Raw genomic sequence first — 21,201 nt, 5'->3', positions numbered from 1 at the left:
CATTTTGAATTTTAATCCTGTCCTCCAAAAAGTACTTGCAACCTCTCCCATCTTGGTATTGTCCGCAAACTTTATCAGTGTACTCTCTATGCCATTAGCGAAATCATTGATGAATATATTGAATGGAGCCAGATGCAAGGTCCCATTTGATATGCCTTTCCAGCATAACTGTGAATCACTTAAAACTACTCTCTGGGAACAGTTTTCCAACCTTGTTATGCATGCACCTTATAGTAGCTCCACGTAGGTTGTATTTCCCTAGTTTGTTTGTGAGAAGGTCATGCGAGACAGTATCAAAAGCCTTACTAAGGTCAAGATATACCACATCTACTGCTTCCCACATCCACAAGTCTTGTTACCCTGTCAAAGAAAGCTATTAGGTTGGTTTGACCTGGTTTGTTCTTGACAAATCCATGCTGGCTGTTACTTATCACCGTATTATCTACTAGGTCTTTGCTAATTGATTGCTTAATTATTTGCTCCATTAGTTTTCCGGGTAGTGAAGTTAAGTTGACTGGTCTGTAATTCCCCAGGTTGTCCTTATTCTACTTTTTATAGATTGGCACTATATTTGCCCTTTTCCAGTCCTCTGGAATCTCTCCTGTCTTCCAAGGCTTTTCAAAAATAATCACTAATGGTTCAGATATCTCCTTGAGTGTTGTAGAATTTATTTCATCAGGCGTTGGCAACTTGAAGGAATCTAACATGTCTAAGTAATTTTTAACTTGTTTTTTCCCTATTTTATCCTCAGATGCTATCTCATTTTCACTGGTGTTCACTATATTAGGCATCCAATCTCAACTACCAAATTTTCTGGTGTAAACTGAAACAAAGAAGACGTCTACCACTTCTGTCATTTCCACATTTTCTGTTATTTTTCTCCCACCAACCCCCATTGAGCAATGGGCCTACCCTGTCCTTGATGTTCCTCTTGCTTCTAATATATTTGTAGAATATTTTCTTGTTACCCTTTATGTCTCTAACTAATTTAATCTTGTTTTCTGCTTTGGCCTTTCTAATTTTATCCCAACGTGCTTGTGTTCTATGTTGATATTCATCCTTTGTAATTTGACCTAATTTGACTTTTTGTAGAACTTTTTTTTTTTTTTTTAATTTCATTGAAGATCTTCTAGTTAAGCCAGCTCACATTGATTTCAGTGGAATTTCTGGGTGCTCAGCACTTCTGAAAATATGGCCATATATCTTTCCACATAACCAGCATGTTAAATACATTAAAATATATGTATTAAATGAATTCAGATAGATTTTATACTATGGGAAGGTATTTTCATGTGACTGCATACTCAGAAAAAGGCTATATATTAGTTTATTTCACATATTTGTCACTTGCAACTTATTTTGTAGAATAGTAGTTTTTATTCATTTTGGGCAGATTAACAACGTTATCTTATTTTTAAAGCTAACTCTTCTTTAAAATAACTCCTTTTGGGGATTTGTCTTGGATGAGCTTTGAATGACAGTAGAAAAACTGTCAACTTTTGTCAATCTCTTCACTATATACTTGGCAACACACAGTTAAAGAATGAGAAGAGCATAACTGTGGTCTAGCAAACCTAATTGTAGATAAATAAAAGAACACTCACCCAGCATGAGAGAATGAGGAAAAAGCCGCCTGAACAGGGTTTTGTTTTTCCATCTATCACCCTTCATTTGTCAGTGGTTGCTTGACAACGTAGGCCAGAGAAGTCAGGCTTTAACTCAATATTGATTCCATTTCATTTTGTTAGCACCTGTTTTAGTGAGCAGTTCGTATTGTGCAAGGGAGATGAATAGGTCATGTGCTTGAAAAGGAGATAAGGAATACATTTCTATTTAAAGCGTTGTACCTCAGAGTTTTCACTGTTTTCTGGTAGAAGGCAAGTAGCAATGCAATATTGCAGGGTACTTGGTGGTGGTGTTGAATATGCCTGCCAAAGTATCAAAATAGTTGTCAGATTCCTCTTATTAAACTAAATGGCGTTCAGGATCTGATTCAGGCAAAAGGTCCAAGTGTGAAAGCTATTCTGATGATAAAAGATCATTTGATTGATCGCTCATGCCATGTTTTCAGTGTTGTAACATTATCACATATGCAACTTCATTATTAAGTACTGAAGGACACATAAATATAATCAGATCATAAGATTAAACGTAGCTATTCTGTTCAAGTTTGCTTGTGCATCCTTTCTATCAGCATCTGTTTTTCTTAAGCGATAATTTATTTTTATATGTATGGTTCTCTGAAAAACATTGGATTGATATGACAGGCTTTGACCTTTAGAACCCTAACTAGATGAGGTCCAAGCTATGTTTCTCCCTTTGGATATCTTGGCAGTGGAGATCATTTGAGGTATTTCAGCTAGTGGTTACCTGTACAAATAGCAGCCATGTATAAATTGGGAGGACAGCTGGCAGGACATGCTCAGTGAGGGATTTTTGGCTTTGGAATTGACTTTTTTTCTTTGTGCACCAGAGTATAGATTTTGCAGTCTTCAGGATGTGCTGCATGACACATCTGTGTTCTTATGCATTCCTCACGGGAAAGGGAGAGTATTTGGGAAATGACTACTTGGCTGACATGAAGGGCTGGGTTGTTCTAGGAAACATTGGAAGTTTGATATGTCAAGAAAACCATCTTTTCCTTGTAATAAGTTGTAATGGGGTTAAGGCTGGGTTTGTTTGTTTCGTTGTGTTTGTCTTTGGAAGTATATTAATTACGGAGTATGTCTCTCAGCCTGAACTTTTGGCTTCTCAGTTGCATCATCAATGGATTATTGAATGAAGTTTAGAGCACTGGATTAATACATTATAAATATATATAAATAAATAGTGGTGAATTACAGAAGTGACAGGGCAATCTGATAGTATGTGACCAGCCTGGGTGAAATCCTGGCCTCACTAACTCTAGTGAAGGTAAGATTTCACCCCCACACATCTTATTATTTTCAAATTGTCTCCCGCTCTTGTGTCTGTGCTTTCTTCCATGCTGCACTCCATGCTTGTAATATCCTTTTATTCTTGCAGAAGAAGCAAGTTAACCCTCTTCTGTGTCATATTTCTCTTCAAATCGCAATTTTGGGAAGGCTGTTTATGCCAATCTGCCTCTTGATGATATTGATGTTATTTAATAAACAATAACTCTTCCTGCTCTGCTAGGTACTGTATTCTGCCTTTGTCACATGGTGGCTCAATGCGTGTTAGATGTTCTCTGTTATGACTCTTTAATGCACAGATCCTGCAGAGGACTCCACGTGGGACCTACACGGAGTCCCCTTGGAGTTACAAGCTTGAGTTCTAATTAGTAACCTGTTTGCTGCAGGAAATGTGCCTCATCTGTCTTTTGTACAGCATAGAGAGCACTGAGCTCAATAATAGTTAGCTCAATATCTAGGTAAAACTAAGAATGTATTATCATGCTTATTGAATCTTAGGTTGCTTCTTTCACTAAAATGAGTGATAGTGCAGAGAATTCTCCCACCTGCTGCAGAGTTTTATATTTAGTTTCCAGTACAGACAGTATTACATTAAGACTTCAAGGAACAGGACACAGTAGATGACTTTTGCAAGGTAAACTAGTCTTGCATAGGAGAGTTGACATATAAGAAATGTCAAAATCTGCAATAAAAATGTGGTTATCAGGGCTATGAGAACTTTTTCTGAACCATTTAAGTCAAGGGTTCAATGCATTTCAATGCTCTTGAAAGTTGGCTGCTGTTTAGTGACAAGCCTTCCCCATCTTGGTTAACTTTTTGGATAATTAGCTTTCTTTTTACTTCTCAGTATATGAATTCTTGAAATGAGGAAGACTCTATAGGAAGCAATACTCATGATATTTTCTGTAGAGTATTACCCTTAATTTTAATGACAGATTTGGCCTTGGAAGCAAATATGTAGCTGGATTCTCCAATTGTAGTAGGCACATAGTGAGAACCCAGTTCTGAACTCAAAACCAAGCATAGTGTTAGAGGCCTTTCATGTTCCCCATACAGAAACAAGCTGTAGATGACTAGGGTAATAGCCATCTGGGATTTTGTCACCATCTCTCGCCCCCTGGCAATGAGGGCCCCTCAATATTCATAAGTAGTGTTCTCATCCTGTAAAGAAAATAAAGGATGAGTCCTTCACGCAACTAACAGTGGCCCTTTGGCTTATTATGATGGTCTGGAGCGTGTCACATGCAGGCTTTCTCATAAGGAAGGACGTGGTTGTACTGTAAGACAGTTGAAAGAAGTAATGACTGTTCATAGAACCACCAATTTGTGGGTTTCAGGAACACCCTTAGAGTTATTTAACATAGGTTTTCATTAACATAATTTATAAGGGAATATTGTCATTTTTATATTTATACATAGATTTTATAGATAAGTTTTATTTATTTTATTCTTGATAGCTTGTAACTCCTTTTTACAAGCCTGAAATTAAATATCATCTTCTCTTTAATTTTCATCTTGTTTTCATGACAGTCCTAAGTAGGTGTGTTTCCTGTCTTTCATTCTTTTCTTCCCTTCCATGTAGTCCAGCTTGCTTTGTATTTCTTTTATTTCCTCTTTACTATACAAGCATTGTGATGACATAATGGGAATAAGAATTTGTTTAATCAGTGTTGTTTTTGCTTATTTTAATATTTTATTTTAATGTTTATTTTATTTTAAATTGTGTGGAAGTGGTAGTTTTTAAAAATAAATATAAAAAAACTTCCTAGTAATAACAATGTGAAAAATTATGTAAAATACAAAGAACATTCCTTGTCATCCTCCATAAATCTGAAGGTGTTATAAGTGAAAATTTGGGCCCAAGTTACCTAACAGTGTCCCTTTAACTTACCAATTAAGTAAAAACTAAAGAACATGTATGCAGCTGATAACATTTCATTGTGTTGATTCTCTTGGCAATATCTGCCATTTCTTCAAGAAATACATACACAAAGTAATTTATAGAGGGACAAATTCCAGAAACATATCTTCATAATGCTCTCTCGAGTGATTTATTTGCAGACACATGTTATTCAAGAAACACTTTCCTGAAAATAGTATGTCAAGAAAAATCAACAAAGCACTGTAGGGTCAGTAATATAGTTTTAAACTCTTTCTTTTACCTTCCTTCAAAATTCATCATTCTCCAGCCAATAAATGTCTAACGGTAATTAATTCCATTAATAAGTTTGGGAGGAGGAGGAAGCTTTGTATATGAATGGGAACATTAAAAGGACATTACATTAAATATCAAAAGAAAAATGAATAAGAAACCCGGAGACTCAGACAGTATTAAATAAAAATTACATGCTTTTAAATTCAGCTGAATAAAACAACATGATTTTGACTGTTTTGTCCAGGGAGAAAGTGGGAACTGAACTTTTGGTGGTTTATTCCACTCCTCTTCTGAAGACAAGTAAACATCTGCTCAAAACCTTCAGCACTCAGTACCCCCTGGAAGCCACTAGTTCTGTCATCTTCAGCATAATTTTAGTTATGACCAAATTGCATTTCCCAGCAAAGATATTTTATAAATGGTATGAGAATTCACTTCCTGGCTGCTTCTGTATTTTATTTCCGTGGTAGCTCTTATTTTTTTCCACTGCACCACAAATCCCCTGTGCACACGTTTTGCCTATATCTAAAAAATCACTCTCTCTGTCAAAAATTGAGCCTGCTTCTTGTGGACTCTGTTATCTATTTATACACTGTTGTAGCTATCATCTGAATTAATTTTAAGAACCTCAGGTTTCAGGGTCACCCTTATCAATGAAGCTGGCAAATCCTGCTAATTGTTACTAATTTTATAGGCTAACAAAGGCCATGTTCAAATTCTTAGCTCTAAAGCATTGTTTTGAGGTTAGGGGGATATCCATTTAAGTAATTCAGGCTGTCCTGTCTATAACATATTTTAGAATTCCTAGATACTGGAATTCCCCACATCATATTCAGTTCCCACAACATATGCAGTATGGATAGATATAAGGAATTAATCTTCCTTACAGTCTCTTTAGCATGGACCTTTCACTTCATGCAAAACTTAAAAAAAGAAGAAGCTTCTGTCGGGTTCTGAGATTTCTTTGATGTATTTGGCAGTGGATCATTATTAAATAGTTTAGCCCAAGCTGCCTTCGGTTCTTAAATATCGTATCTTTTTCCCAGTTTTCACCAAATCCTTGCATTGAACCGTTGTGAGATCCAACAGGAAAAGAATCCTGATTTGTAAAATGATTAAGCTCATTTTAGCCTCAGAGGTAGCTAAACCAGAATGAAGTGGCAATTCTTTATATTGGTCCATCATTTTGGTATTTGACGTGGAAATTTCTTAAGAAATCCTTGAAGTATTTATACTTAACTCAAATACCACATGGATGTTAAATACACATATTTTTAAGGATATTCTTGTACTGAGTTCCACTGCTCCACTGAGGTGTTAGTGGAATTATTCCACACATTTACTAGTGCTTTCCTCAATTAAAAACTGCTAGATTTTCCCCCCTCTGTGTTACCTATTTTCTGTATTACTGCATCTGAAGAAGAGAGCTGAAGTCTCTCGAAAGCTTATGCCTGCAAATATTAAATTTGTTAGTCTTTAAAGTGCCACAGGATTCTCATTGTTTTTGCCGTATACAGACTAACACGGCTACCCCTCTGGAACCCCCCAATGTGTAGAACAGAACGACCTGGCAGATAGCCATAATTAGCATGATGCAATGTCCAGCCTATGTTATGTCTTGTCTCTTTCCACTTAAAAATGATCTCCTTCTGCCTGATCTAATGGAAATACAACGTTAGCATAAATAATTATTTACTACCAAAAGAGCTTTGCTTCATGATGTTTCATTAGGAATCAGTAATGCAGTCGGAGTATCTTTATTGAACATGCATAGAGGCCAGTCTTACATGCTGAGAGAGGCCTGTGTTTGTCCATAATAGCCTGGCCCTTATGATATGTCTACACTGCAATTAAAAAACCCAAAGCTGGCCCATGCCAGCTGACTTGGGTTCATGGAGCATGGGTTGCATGACTGTTTAATTGTAGTCTAGACGTCCAGGTTCGGGCTGTTGTCTGGGCTCTAGGACCCTCCAGGGTGGGAGGTTCCAGAGTTTGGGCTGCAGCCTGAGCCAGAACATCTACAACACAATTAAACACCCGTCAGCCTGAGCCCAAAGCATCTGGCACAGGCCAGTTGCGTGTATCTAATTGCAGTGTAGACGTGTCTGCATTACTGAACTCCAGATGTCTCATCACACTAGATCGCTACTAAAACCTGATCCTCTTTCTGCAATCCCACTCATCACGCTACATTTGAGATTCTTCCATCCAGTAGTTCATTAATTAATATTATTAGATTCATCATTTGAACTATAGTAGCCCCGTTTTGCAATGTGCTGTACAGTCATTGAATAAAATCTGATTTCTTACATGAAAAATGTACAAGCCAGGACAATTTGGGATTACAAAAGATAGTTAATAAAAAAATAAAGTTGTGATAACCAGTGAGCTACAGTTTTTAACCACCTCCATGACAATAGCAATATTTTTCCTAGCTATGCATGTTTGACAGACAACAAAACTATTTCATATCTAATTAAATAAAGCATCCTGTCTTCAGATCAAAATATACTTTGTGGTCCAAGTCTGAAAATCTTGTCAAAGTTTTTTAGAAAATGAAGGCCTCCAACTTACTCCAGAGTCCCAAATTTGATAGGTTTGTTTATCAAATATCAAGCAACTAAAGTAGTGAAAATTTCTAATCGAGATCTTTTAGCTGCTGTTTCCCCTTGAAGAAAGCTGCTCTCTTTTTTAAAACAAGTCTGAACTGCCATCAACTATAATTTTGTTTTGAAAGAATGACTGACTAGAATCTGCAGTACTAGCTTTCAAAATTTTATTTCTTATTTTAAAAGTCATAACTCACTTTTCATTTTAACTTTGCACTTCACCTTTAAAACATAAATTTAGCCATGGTTGGCCTCTCATAAGTGTATGTGTAGAAAATATCCATACTGACTTCTCTGCACTGGTAATTTAATCCGAAAATATAATCCACTTTTGTTAACACTGGTTGAGTTTCATTGCTCTAGTATAGACAAAAGACAGTTCAGTCTGGAACTTTTACCACCATCTTAATTCAATCAGCAGGTTGAACTGACATAGTGTTAGAAATGCTAGAATTCCATGGAATAGACATAGTCTATGTTTATTCTGTAGTTTTTTACATGTTTGGGAGAGAGTAGGATTTATAGTAACCTCACATTTTTTAACCTGACATGTCTGTTTGATAGATTTAATCCTCCAGCTAGACCAGCAATAGGGTTACCGTTTCCTTTAAAAGGCAGTACACAAGTTTCCCTAATGTGAAATTCCAGTGGAATCCTCCAGATTTTAGAAGGTGAACTATTTCGTGTTGATTGAACTGGAAAGCACTGCACCTGACCCATAGCATGCCTGTCACTAAACTCAAAGTAGAACTTTCAGGATTACATATAATATATGTATTTGCAACAGCATTATCAAAAAGTTATGGCTTTGCCATCCTTTAAATGCCCAGTTCTGACCTTGGAAGGGAGCATGGACAGCTCCCATTAAGCCTGGAATATATACCCAAGGGCAGCGCTTGGCCCTAGCTCAGATCTTAGTTAAAATTATGTGTTTGAATAATATACAGGCAAGATGATAACTGCTATCTTCACTTTGCTGTGAATTGACTAGTGGCATCTAGGTCAGAGTTGCTACTTTTTCTTCTCCTTGGGGTACTGAATGATAGAACAGAATCCTGAATACACGTTTAAGACTGTTGTGACAGGGCCAGACCGCACGGCTATGAAAGAGTGCTGGAAGGCATGTATATTAGCCCCAGGCACCATAAAGCCCTCTTCCCTGGGTAACCCAGCTGGGGCTAATTCAAGACAATTGGGCCAATTAGGCCACCTGGAGCCTATCAAAGAAGCTGCCCCAGCTGTTAAAAGCCTCCACTTCAGGCAGGCCAAGAGGGCTGAAAGGGAGTTAACAGTCAGAGGAGAGAAAGCAGAGCAAAGCAAAAGCAATGCAGAACAAAGAGAAGAGAAGCGAAGCAAAGCGAGCGGAGAGGAGAGGACCTGCCCTGCCCTGCCCTGCCCTGCCCTGCTGCAGCTATAGCTATAGTCGCAGGGCTTGGGACTATCATCCGCTGCTGCTATCACACCGAGACGGAGAGGCTTCAGCCGGGGAAGGCTGAACAACCCTTCACGCCGGTACCAGGGAGCAGGCTACAAGCCGGTGGGGCCACGGACAGGCGACCCAGGGAAGGTAGTCGGTCTCAGGGACTAAGCAGGGTGAGACCACTCCTCATAGTCGGGGGCCCGGGGCAGAGGGCGGGACCGGGTCCCCCCCCTTCACTCCCCTCCCCTCCCAGCCGCACCACTGGCGTAGCCGGTGAAGTGCAGGATCCACATGGCGGAACAGGCGCACCCCGCCACACTGTCTACTTACATTAATTTAATACTACCTGTCAGACTGATCTGAACTAATGCTACACAATACCATGCTTGAAAACGTGTTCATTGACAGACAGAAGCTATCAAAGGTTTATTTCTTTCAAGCAAGGAATAATTCAAGGAAAACTCTTCTTGAAGTTCATGAACTATTTTCAAATTTTGGTTTTTGGGGGGTTTGAAAAAATATTTTCGTTTGGCATTTAAAAAATTCATATGACATTTTTGGCTTATGATGTTTGTACTATATAGCAAATCACAAAATAAACTGCAGGGTCAGCACAACTGTAAGACTGTGTGCAACTTCTGAATATCAGAAAAAGAAGCACAAGCACTGAGGGCTGCATTGAGGGCTTTTTTCTTTGACAGTATGGACAGGAAAAGAATTCATATGGAAAACAAAACTGGAATTATGCATCATGCTGCATGTAGTCCACATTTCAACACTGGAACTTAGATTTAGATCAAGACAATTGATTTTGAGATATTGGATTTAAGAATATACACTGAAAATACTTCCAAAAGAGTGTTAAAACAAAGGAAACTTGTAATGTATCTTCCAAGTATGTTATATTTTGCTTACCCAGCTATGGAAAATTGTAAGCATTCCCTGTTGGGCAAGAATGAATATCTTCTTTCCAATTTTTATGTAATGTAAAAACATGTTACTCACCAACACATGACAATAACAAATATTTTCTTTAAAAAATTATATATGTGGTGTGTGAATATGTTGCTACAACTTGTGGTTTTTTTATGCTGAGGCCTATTGAAGCCTTTTTTGCTGCAGAATTTGGAATGCCATTGTTCAATTGTTGAACTTACTTTCCTTTTTTGAATTCAAATAAGCTATGTAAGGCATATTTAATGTGTATACACTGTAAATTAAAACGCAAGATAGCAAATATGTATTACTAAATGGTCCAACTCTATCATTGTCCAGCTATACTGAAAGGATAGGAGACACTTGTGGCCTGATTAAAACCATATCAACTTTATTATTAGATGTCTGGGACTACCCGGCAGGTAAAAGAGTACAGTGCAGATAACCCTATGTTCATTCAATAACTACCCGGGGAACTTCCACCAGTCCCCCCTTCTTTTTCCATCCAGGTCTCCCATCTAACCCATTGCTGGTACCTTATCATCCATCCCTCCTCGCAGGAGGATTAAGGTGGGCTAGAAGAAAGGGGGGTTGGCTCCCTGCTGTATCATTCATAGGAGCCTACCCCTCCCCCTGACACCTCCATTCCATTCCTTTAATCAGTACCTCCTTTTTAAGTCCTTTACCAAGCCATTTGTCCAGTCACTGTATACCTTCCCTATGGAGTACCTGTCCTGGACATCTGCCCCAAAATTTATATAATGAGTTGTGACATAATACCCTAGCACCGTTTCTGCCACATTACAAAGCCCTCACTGAATCCACTGTGGGGAAGGCGAAAAAACCTCAGCTCCACCTAGGACAAACTGGTGGTAATGGAAACATTCCTTAAAAGGAGAGCTGCTAGTGCAATGCCCACAGCAGGTTTTGACCAAACCTGGTATTTCACCACCTAAAGGGGAAGGGGAAGGTAGGTGCTGCCTCAGCCTGCTCCATGTAAAAGGGGGCTTCTCTTCATGGGGATGCCCCTTTTAAACTATTCCACCCTTCTGGTTCCCAGGGGATGGGTCAGCGTCTCCATGCTGCTCCTTTCTCTCTTTTTGCAGCAATTTGACCTCTCTCCAGCCCCACAGCCATAAAGCACTGTTCCCTTCATTCAGCCAGCCAGCCAAATTTCCTCCTTCCACCCCCCACTTAAAGGTGTGGGGCAGTCACCCGTATCCACCTTAAATAATAATTCATTTCATTAGTAGTCCTATCAATTTCTATGGGACTGCTTGTATAGATGTCAGTGAGAAACTCTCTAGTAGAATATGGTCCATAGTATTAATTCTCCTTATACATTTCTCATATTAATTCAGGTTAGTGTTTTGATGAGGCTATGAAAGATCTGGCTCATTTTATTTTGTCTAGAGCATGCTGGTAGGGGTGATGGTGGAGTACACAAAATAATTCCAATGGTCTTGTTATTTCACAGGGTTACTCCATCCTCCAGTTCCGCTAGTTTTTTGTCTGTTCTAAGAGATAGAGACCTAACTTAGTCTCAGATCTCCATAGTGAAGTATAATCTCTACTTTCTGCTGGTGGTGCAGAATACCATTTGATATTCAATATTCATGATATTCATATACACTCACAAATTAACTTTATAAAGCATATAAAACAGTAAAGATAAGTCAAAAGAATATGTGGCAGACAAAATATTAGCGATGAATCATTTACTTTAAATATAGTTTCATAATTCATTAAAATGTACAATAAATCTATAATTTTTTAAATATAACATGAAGACATGGCTCTCCTTATGGTACATGTCCTTTGTTCCTCATTTCCCTGTGGAATGGAAATACAAGGTTAGAGAAATATTGTGGCAAAAAAGGAATGGCAAGCTAACTCTGATGGAGAACTTGAACTAAAGATGAAGGAAATAAGAGAAGGAACAATGGCAGAAGGCAAAAGTAAATCAACAGTAATAATAGTGATCAAGAGTAAGACTCTTTATTGAATCATAGAACTGTAGGACTGAATGGGACCTCAATAGGTCATCTAATCCAGTTCCTTGCACTTATGGCAGGACAATGTAATAACTAGGCCATTCTTGACAGGTGTTCATCTAGCCTGTTCTTAGAAACTTCCACTGAGAGATTCCACAACCTCTCTATGCAATTTGTTCCAGTGCTTAACTACCCTGACAGTTAGGAATTTTTTCCTAATGTTCAACCTAAACCTCCCTTGCTGAAATTTAAGCCCATTGTTGCTTCTCCTATCCTCAGAGGTTAAAGAGAAATTTTTTTCTCCTCCTTGTAACAACCTTTTTATGTGCTTGAAAACTGTTAGTCTTCTCTTCTCCAGACTAAACAAACACAATATTTCAGTCTTTCATCAGAGATTATGTTTTCTAGACCTTTAATCATTTCTGTTACTCTCCTCCGGACTTTCTCCAATTTGTCCACATCTTTCCTGAAATGTGGTGCCCGGAACTTAACACGATACTCCAGTTGAGGCCTTATCAGCCTGGAGTAGAGAGGAAGAATTACTTCTTGTGTCTCGCTTACAATACTCTTGCTAATATATCAACTGTGTTACACTGTTGACTCATCTTTAGCTTGTGATCCACTATAATCCTCAGATCCCTTTCCACAGTACTCCTTCCTAAGCAGTCATTTCTCATTTTGAACGTGTGCCGTTGATTGTTCCTTCCTAAGTGGAATACTTTGCATTTGTCCATATTGAATTTCATTGTATTTACTTCAGACCATTCTTCATCTGGAATGAAGATGTGTAACAGGAATGCAAACAAATTTAAAATGTTCCTGCATGGAACTTGACAGGTTTTTACCTTCTTTATTTTCAGTTGATAAACATCATAAGGAAACATAAGTAAGAGAATGCAGTGGACTTTTGGACATCCACCAAGGATAATTTTACTGTACTATACAAAATGTTTTGCATGTATAATTTCAGACAAGCATTGTGGACAACTTTTCTACTGACAGTTGAAAACTGAGGAGTGAAATGGTCCTTTTTTTGTAGTTTAGAATGACATTGATTTGAAACAAGTGAAATGCAGAGCACAGATTTTTGTCAATGAAATTATGTGGTTTGAGCCCTTAGACTGAAGATCTTGGAATACAGTTTTGTCTGCTGTCAAACTAATGGTGACTAAGATTGGGGGTAGAAAATAAAGCTGGAGAGTCAGTGGACAGCCAACGGGATTGTGTGCAGGAATTAACTCGTTGGAAAATCTGCAAGATTCAGATGAAACTACAAAATGGAGAAAAAATTAAGAACTCATTAAGATTCCTCAGATAATATTACAGTGTTGTGTTACATTTATTATCCTTTTAAAATCAATTTAAAAAAAAGGAAAAACACATCCCTCAAAACATAGAATCATAGAGTTGAAAGGAACCTGAGGAGGTCATCTAGTCCAACTCCCTGCTCAAAGCAGGACTAACCTCAGCTAAATAATCCCAGCGAGGGTTTGTCAAGCCACATCTTAAAAACCTCTAAAGATGGAGATTCCACCACCTCTCTAGGTAACCCACCCTCCTAGTGAAAAACTTCTTCCTAATGTCCAACCTAGATCTCGCCCACTGCAATTTGATACCGTTGCTCCTTGTTCAGTCATCTGCCATCACTGAGAACAGCCTAGCTCCATCCTCCCTGGAACCCCCTTTCAGGTAGTTAAAGGCTGCTATCAAATCCCCCCTCATTCTTCTCTTCTGCAGACTAAACAAGCCTTGTTCCCTCCTAGTGAAAAACTTCTTCCTAATGTCCAACCTAGATCTCGCCCACTGCAATTTGATACCGTTGCTCCTTGTTCAGTCATCTGCCATCACTGAGAACAGCCTTCCATCCTCCCTGGAACCCCCTTTCAGGTAGTTAAAGGCTGCTATCAAATCCCCCCTCATTCTTCTCTTCTGCAGACTAAACAAGCCTTGTTCCCTCCTAGTGAAAAACTTCTTCCTAATGTCCAACCTAGATCTTGCCCACTGCAATTTGAGACCATTGCTCCTTGTTCAGTCATCTGCCATCACTGAGAACAGCCTAGCTCCATCCTCCCTGGAACCCCCTTTCAGGTAGTTAAAGGCTGCTATCAAATCCCCCTCATTCTTCTCTTCTGCAGACTAAACAAGCCTTGTTCCCTCAGCCCCTCCTCATAAGTCTTGTGCTCCAGCCCCCTAATCATTTTTGTTGCCCTCTGCTGGACTCTCTCCAACTTGTCCACATCCTTTTTGTAGTGGGGGGCCCAAAACTGGACACAATACTCGAAATGTGGCCTCACCAAACAGGATGCATGATGTATTCCCTTCTTCCCCCTTTTTAGTGCAGGTGCTTTTTCTTTTTAATTAGCTATATGCAATATTCCCCCTGTTGCATGCGTTTGTAATGAGCTGTTGTACAGTACCAGTCTGGGGCGTAAGTATCTCTGGGGTTGGATGTATTCAACACTTGGATGGCAATTTTCAAGAAGATTTTTTTTTAAATTGCAAGAGGAAATGGTATTGCTAATTCCTTCTCCATAACAATAAATGTCTTAGCATGGTTTTAGTAGTTACTGTGCTGTGGCCTGTAATATTGTTTTGGACTCATCAAGCTGAAAGTTTCATTATAAAGTATTAGTAGTGTTGTCTTAGTTACCCAACAACATTTGATTTGATCACAGGCATAAGATGTCCACCACCACCTGAACAAGATGTCCTCTACTGCACTAACTTCAAATATCAACTTTTTAAAAAAATGTAAAATAGGGCAACAAAGCAGAGTTGTTCAAATTAGATTTCAAATGCCTGTTCTTTCTAGTGTGAATTTGTGCTGGTTTCTGTAATTCTATCTTATTGAGACCTTCATGGATGAAGGGACGTATCTCTATTTATTTTACTACTTTTATTCTATTGTATCCCTGTTTTATTTTTCAGTGACCCTCTTTGTCCTTGCTGCTGCATTTCCCAACGCCACCCCCAAACAAAAACTAATCTATTGGGGTGTTGCAGCTTCCCATGGAGCTTGAAGACTTTTGTGGTTTTATTCCTGAAAGTAAAGCTAATGTACACTATTTTTCTCCCCAGGAAACTGAAGCAGCAGTTCAAGCTAAACAGCCGGATGTGGAAGGGATTTTGTCTAAAGGGCATCATTTATATAAGGAAAAACCAGCCACTCATCCACTAAAGGTAATGAAACAACTTTTAGTAATATCCATTATCACATAATGTTATGTTTCCCCTGTTGTATGATTGTCCTTGATGTCATCTATTTAAAATCAGTTAAAGAACTTGGAAAATAATATTGGCTCTGTTCTGCAATAGCATAGGCAGAAATAATGTTATGCTCGCAGCCAGAATTACCTCTATACTAAGTGATACTAAGTATTCCTTTCTGCATTGGTGTTCACCCACCTTGTCAAAACAGTAGTTCACATTAAAAACAAAACACTACAATGTATGCTTACCACACCATTAACATCAGACCGCTTACAAACCTCCTGTGGAAAAAGTTCTTTTATTTTTTGTAGAGGGAAGCAAGAGCCAGACCAGAAGAGGTCCCCTCTTCTAGACTTTTCGTACAGTAAGGGGAGGAAGAGGCCAATTGAGACTATTTGCCTTCTCTTGTGAAGTGCCTGTGAAATATCACCCATTTGGAGGAGAGGATATTTTGTTAGGAAAGACTGAACCCCCTCAATTGCTGTCTGGTGGGAGTGCATTCTCCAATCTCTTTTCCCAGTATGGGTATCAGACTAAAGAGGATATCACTCACATAGTATCGTAAGGTACTGATGTACAAGGATAATTGTCTCTACCTACTAGATAGAACAGACCACCCGCATTCTCCGCGTCACAGTCCAGCTATCTTTGGATTGGAATATTGAAGGGGGGATGGAAGCCACCGCTCAAACACTATGGTCAAACATAGCCATAAAGCACAATCTGGTGATGTGCTATTTCATGTGTGTTTTGTTCCTTATATTTTTGTATATGGCACCAAATTATCACTGGACACTATGATTAAATGTTCTTAAAAGCATCTAAGAGTGGCTTATTGATCAGTCCAAATTTCTACTGCCATTGCCTCTTGCAGGGCTGAGAGATTAGCAAGATTCACCCTTGTATTGAAAGCTTCAAAACAGCACAGGTCAATAATGTCATTATACCAAAATGGTTTGTCCTTGCAAACAAAGTTATTGTGACTTATATTCTCTGTAAGGTCACATACTTCATTTTTTGTTCTTCTGCTTGTGCTTACTTACTCTGAAATGTATTTGCAGTTTAGTTTCCTACCACTTACAAAATCTTCCTTAAGTCACTTTTAAATGTTATCTTTATCTCCACTTCAAAAATGAATACATATTTATTTAATACTATTTTTGTTCCTTTTCCTTTTTTTCTCCAAAGAAACCTCTGAGAACTGTTTTTCCTCCTTGATATCTTAGATTTTTTTTTTAAATGATCAATAGTCTTTAATATTTAGACTTGGAAACCTTTAGTAAACATCCAAAGAGGTGAATTCAAGTGATTTTAAACTAGTGCCTTAATGAAAGTGTGCAGCCACAGAGCTTTAGAATGTGCTCTTCCGTTTTCTTGACTTAAGAGGCTACTGTTATTGGGAATAGGCACATTTCACCTGTGCACTGAGTGGATGATGGAACATGTGATCAGTTCATTTACACATTGAGTTTGACTGCAATTATAATCTTAGGAGACTATATGCCACATCTTAATGAGTAATTTGGTTTGGACCAATAGCAATAGACTAGAAATGTTTGCGGCTGGAGCTTTTAGTTTGTGAAACAAATATTTGGTATGTCCAAGAAGCATGCTTAGTCCTATCCATTTTATTTAGACATTCCAGTAGTAGAATTGCTAGAGATATTTTTAATAGAATGAAACTGCTGTATTATATGTGGTGATTGCCAAGTGCTATTGCATAATTCTAAACAATAGTGTCCCTTAAACAATAATTTTGAGGATGACATTATATAATGTGCCTGTGTGGAATACCTGCAAGTTAATAACTATTTGTGGAGTATAGGGAATTTCACTTCTGATCCACCTCTAATTGCATTTCACTTTTTTCATTACACTCTGCCGTTCAGTTAATTGATCAACCTGTGAAGTTAATTTCTGTCTCAGTGGCTATCTGTTGTACAGTGAGTAATAGATATGTGAACATACAATGTCAGAATGTGAAATTGCTTTTTTGATGTAATGTTACTGGGCTTCCACCCAGTTATATTGAGTGGCCTCATTGTGGTGGTTCTTACTGAGTAAATTACAGTACCGATCATTGTTTGTAAGTCCCAAGATAGTCTTTACAGCTAATACGACGATTCCTTTCTCTGCCGCAAAGGTGCAGTTGAAATTGTAATAACTTTATGTCTCTTGCTTTAGGTTAAACTGCATACATACAAAAATCTATGTTAAGAGAACATTATTAAGGTTGTAAAGTGAGACTCTGAAAAGTTAGGAAATGTCATAATTAAGGTTGCCTGTGCTACCTTAATATGGCCCCTAGTGCATATGCATTATGAGACAGTCTTTAATTTCATGATCACATACTGTGTTCTCCACAGGACCCCTACATCATTCTAGGATAGCAAAAAGCACACCCTCTGTCTTTTTCAAGCACCTCCTGATCCAAAGATTGGGAGGCGCTAGAACATTTCACAGGAAAGGTCTCAAGAATTTTTTAACATGGGCAAAACAACATATTTTTGATCTAGCAGAGTTCTTGGAAGTAAATAAATGATTTTTGCTGAAATTTTCCAAAACACTTCAGCCTCAGGTAGATACCTGATGTGGACAATTCCAGCTCATTAATTTTTGGCTTATTATCTTTGGTTAATATTTGGCAAAGTTATGAGCAACTGAAAACTGGGCCTTGTAATATCAGGCAACTTTAATAATAGGTGGTGCTGCCAGCCACACCTATAGTAGGTTATGACTAAAATTACTTTTTGAAATATAACTATCTTGGTGAAATGTTAATGCACTTAAACAGGATTCATATTAACATGTGGCATGTTGGTTTGGACAGGCACTGCAAAAGGTATCCCACCCCTGCATTTAATGTGATTCACAGGTGCCTGTCCCCTCACTTAAGTTAAATTAATTTGGAATTTTACAGGATTTTTTCAGATGAAAAATTATTGATTTAATATAATTTGATCAAGATATCTGCATTACATTTCTCTCTCATCTAAAGTACAGTAGATGTGGAGAATAAAAGTGGAGAATCACATGGTGTGAATTGCCCAAGAATAGGAAGCATAATCTATCTCTTCTATCTTGTTTGAAATGTATATAAAAGGTTATACCTATGGTGAAGAGGATCTAACACAATACAGTAGCTAAACACTGAAATGTAAGTGACTTTTCCCATCATTATATTTTGTCAATTTCAAAAACTGCGGCCCAATCACTTCACACATACTTCAAGCTTTGTATAGCTAGAAGGGCTTTCTTTCCCAATTTATTATTTTTGATTTAATAATAATAAAAATATAAATACATACATTGCTTCCTACATTTGGCCAAAAGTTTATTCCCCCACCCACTGACACAAAATAATTACTGAGGACAGGAAGACAAGAGGGTAATTACAATCTGCCAACCATCATTTCATCAGATAAAAGCTGTAAAATGACAGCATCATTAGTCATTTTCAGTCAGTCAGTCACAACCAGAGATGTTTTATTCTTCCAGCTGCTTTTATTTTATTTTTTAATTACCTAGATTAAACTACCTACCTTTTCAAACAAACACTGTTGCCAGAATCAGTGTTTGTATATTACCAAGAAATCTTCATCAATTCCTTAATGTCTTACTGCCTTCACAATGAATGTAGCTTTGATTGTTTAGATAGTCTGTCTTTTCCATTTAAAAATTCTTGTCTGTCAGTCCCAGGTGAGTTGTTCTTTGATAAGATGGACAATGAAAATCTCCTCTTTCTATAGTGTTTGTCTCTTCTTTTGCATGAATTCATTATCATAGAGCATTGCATATAAACTGCCTTGCTTATAAGGATCATGCTTTAAGTGTTCTCAAACAAGGATTGAATTTTGATTTAGTAAACGTGACCATCTGCTGGGGTTCCCAGGTTTGTGAATTACTGTTACCGCTCTCAGCCTCAGTAGTTGTGAGTTTTCTTGGTGCTAAGATGTGTTTCAGCTCCCTTACACACCAGCTTGTTTTCCCTTCCAGCAAACTCTTCAGGAGTCTTCCATTCCAAACTTTGCCTAGCAAATAAAAATCAGTGAATCCCAACTCCCAAGTTCTTCAGAGACATTTCTCTGTAATATCAATGACGGCTCTTACTGAGCACCCACAGAAGTTTGCTGCTCCCTTAAAAAGACAGTAGCCAGCAGCTTATCACCTTAACTGGGGCTAACAAATACTCTATTTTAAGCAAATTGGTTAAAAAACAAGTTTATTAAACAAAAAGTAATAGGTTTAAGTGATACCAAGTATAAGGAATAACAACAAAAAGGTTTACAAGCAAACAAAAGTAAAAATACGCTTCTGAGAGTAAAACCTGATTTAACAAACTAGAGCCTCTTGTTCAAAGAAGTGTTTCTCCCCATATATTTTCAAGCATGGCTCACCAGACTTTCTGGCCAGGACCCTTCACAAAATGCGGTGTGCTCGGCTTTTTTTGTCTCTTTAGGTGAAGGATGCCAAAATGTTTTTTTTCCTCTCCTTATAGCTTCCCAATGTTCACTGACCCTGATTTGAGAGGCATGAAGGCTTCCAGGGGGTACAGTCGAGCCTGTTAAATGGTCATCTTTCATCACTTGCTCCCCTGATGGCTTTGTTTATGTTGCATATAAATGTGCTTCATTGATACCCAGACTAGTGAGAGAAGCAAATACACATTCTTTTGTCTAGGGTACACTGGGTGTATGCATTACTTGCCAAGGACATTTTAAGAACATAATTCGAGCACATATTTATAACTCCTTGTACACACTCTGTACATACATCACACAATAATTTTCGGGACCAGCATACCTTCCATGACACCTTCATATACACATTATGATAAGTGTGTTTTAAGAGGGTAGTGAGTAGGTCAGACCGGGTAAGAGTTGGTGACACAGAGCAGTGAACCACCAGTGGCATCTTAGTCATGGTAAGAAACAAATATGTTACTGATGTATCAATAATTAATTAAGCATATGTTTCAACAACTGCCATGTGTAACATCCAAAATTTAGTCATGAAACTTATCTTTATCTATGTCTACAAAGCACTGCCTTAGACCTATGGGTATTATATAAATGTTGCTTGATGATGGTAATTGTAGCAAGAAGTGAGAACGTAAGGTCTGCAAACTAGCAGAACAGGCTAAGGCTTAGAGCCTAAGTGGAAAAGGCCAAGTTAACAGAAACCAGCCTGTGAACTTACGACCTGACTGAAACTGGCATGGAGAAATGCTGATACTGCAAGTATATACATTTCCAAAATATTACTAATATCGGGGTCACCTGTGTTGTCGGTGTTGTTAGTGCTGTTGGTGCTTGTCAGTGTGGGCTGCGTGTGTGTTTCCCCGTGTAGGTGCTGTCCCAGCTCTGTGCACTCACGATCGAATGAATCGACACAACCATGGATTAGCTGAGCAACGAAGACACCCGCGCCAGGTTTATTTCAGTTAAAGCACAATGAGAAGCGACCTATAGAATAGCTATCAGTACACTTCAAATATGAGTGCTCCATTACAATGGACTCGGCACAACTTAACGGCGGGACTTTCCGTTATCCCCTAGGCCAGAGAAAGTCGTTCCCTCTGACACCTTCTTTTATACACTCTGACAGACAATTTCATTCTGCCCCCTTCAACATAGGTAGTTGCCACCCTCTTGACTTAGTCTAATACCACCCTTTACCGTAAATTGGACTATTTGGGCAAAACAATTCTATTTATCACCTGATTAGACATTTTTATCCATCAAAGTGTCATTTCAGGGAGTCAGTTATCTCTTTGGTATCAGGATGTCTTGGTGCCTTCTGCACCTGCTGTGTATTTTTAGTATTATTTTGATATTCGTAATATTTTGGAAATGTGTATACTTGCAGTATCAACATTTGCTCCGTGCCAGTTTTAGTCAGGTCGTAAGTTCACAAGCTGGTTTCTGTTAGCTTCGTTTTTTCC

General features: G+C 38.2%; 1 protein-coding gene across 26 annotated transcripts in view; it reads left to right on the top strand.

Moving 5' to 3' along the window:
• DMD (dystrophin) overlaps positions 1-21,201 on the top strand; it is a 1,854,857-nt gene that overhangs the window by 1,317,957 nt on the left and 515,699 nt on the right. For all 26 annotated transcript variants that reach the window (XR_010919130.1, XR_010919131.1, XM_067545076.1 and 23 more), the window contains one exon: positions 15,126-15,227. Coding sequence is in view for 24 of the 26 variants with exons in the window: in XM_067545076.1 (XP_067401177.1) it covers positions 15,126-15,227 (102 nt within the window). In the remaining 2 variants the exon portion in view is untranslated. The remainder of the gene's footprint in view (positions 1-15,125; positions 15,228-21,201) is intronic.

This window comes from Emydura macquarii, unplaced genomic scaffold (genome assembly GCF_026122565.2).
Source record: "Emydura macquarii macquarii isolate MOO-44397 ecotype Brisbane River unplaced genomic scaffold, CSIRO-AGI_Emac_v2 contig_1043, whole genome shotgun sequence".
Classification (NCBI taxonomy): domain Eukaryota; kingdom Metazoa; phylum Chordata; order Testudines; family Chelidae; genus Emydura; species Emydura macquarii.
The sequence above is the reverse complement of the archived record's forward strand: the minus strand, read 5'-3'. Positions and strand labels throughout refer to the sequence as shown.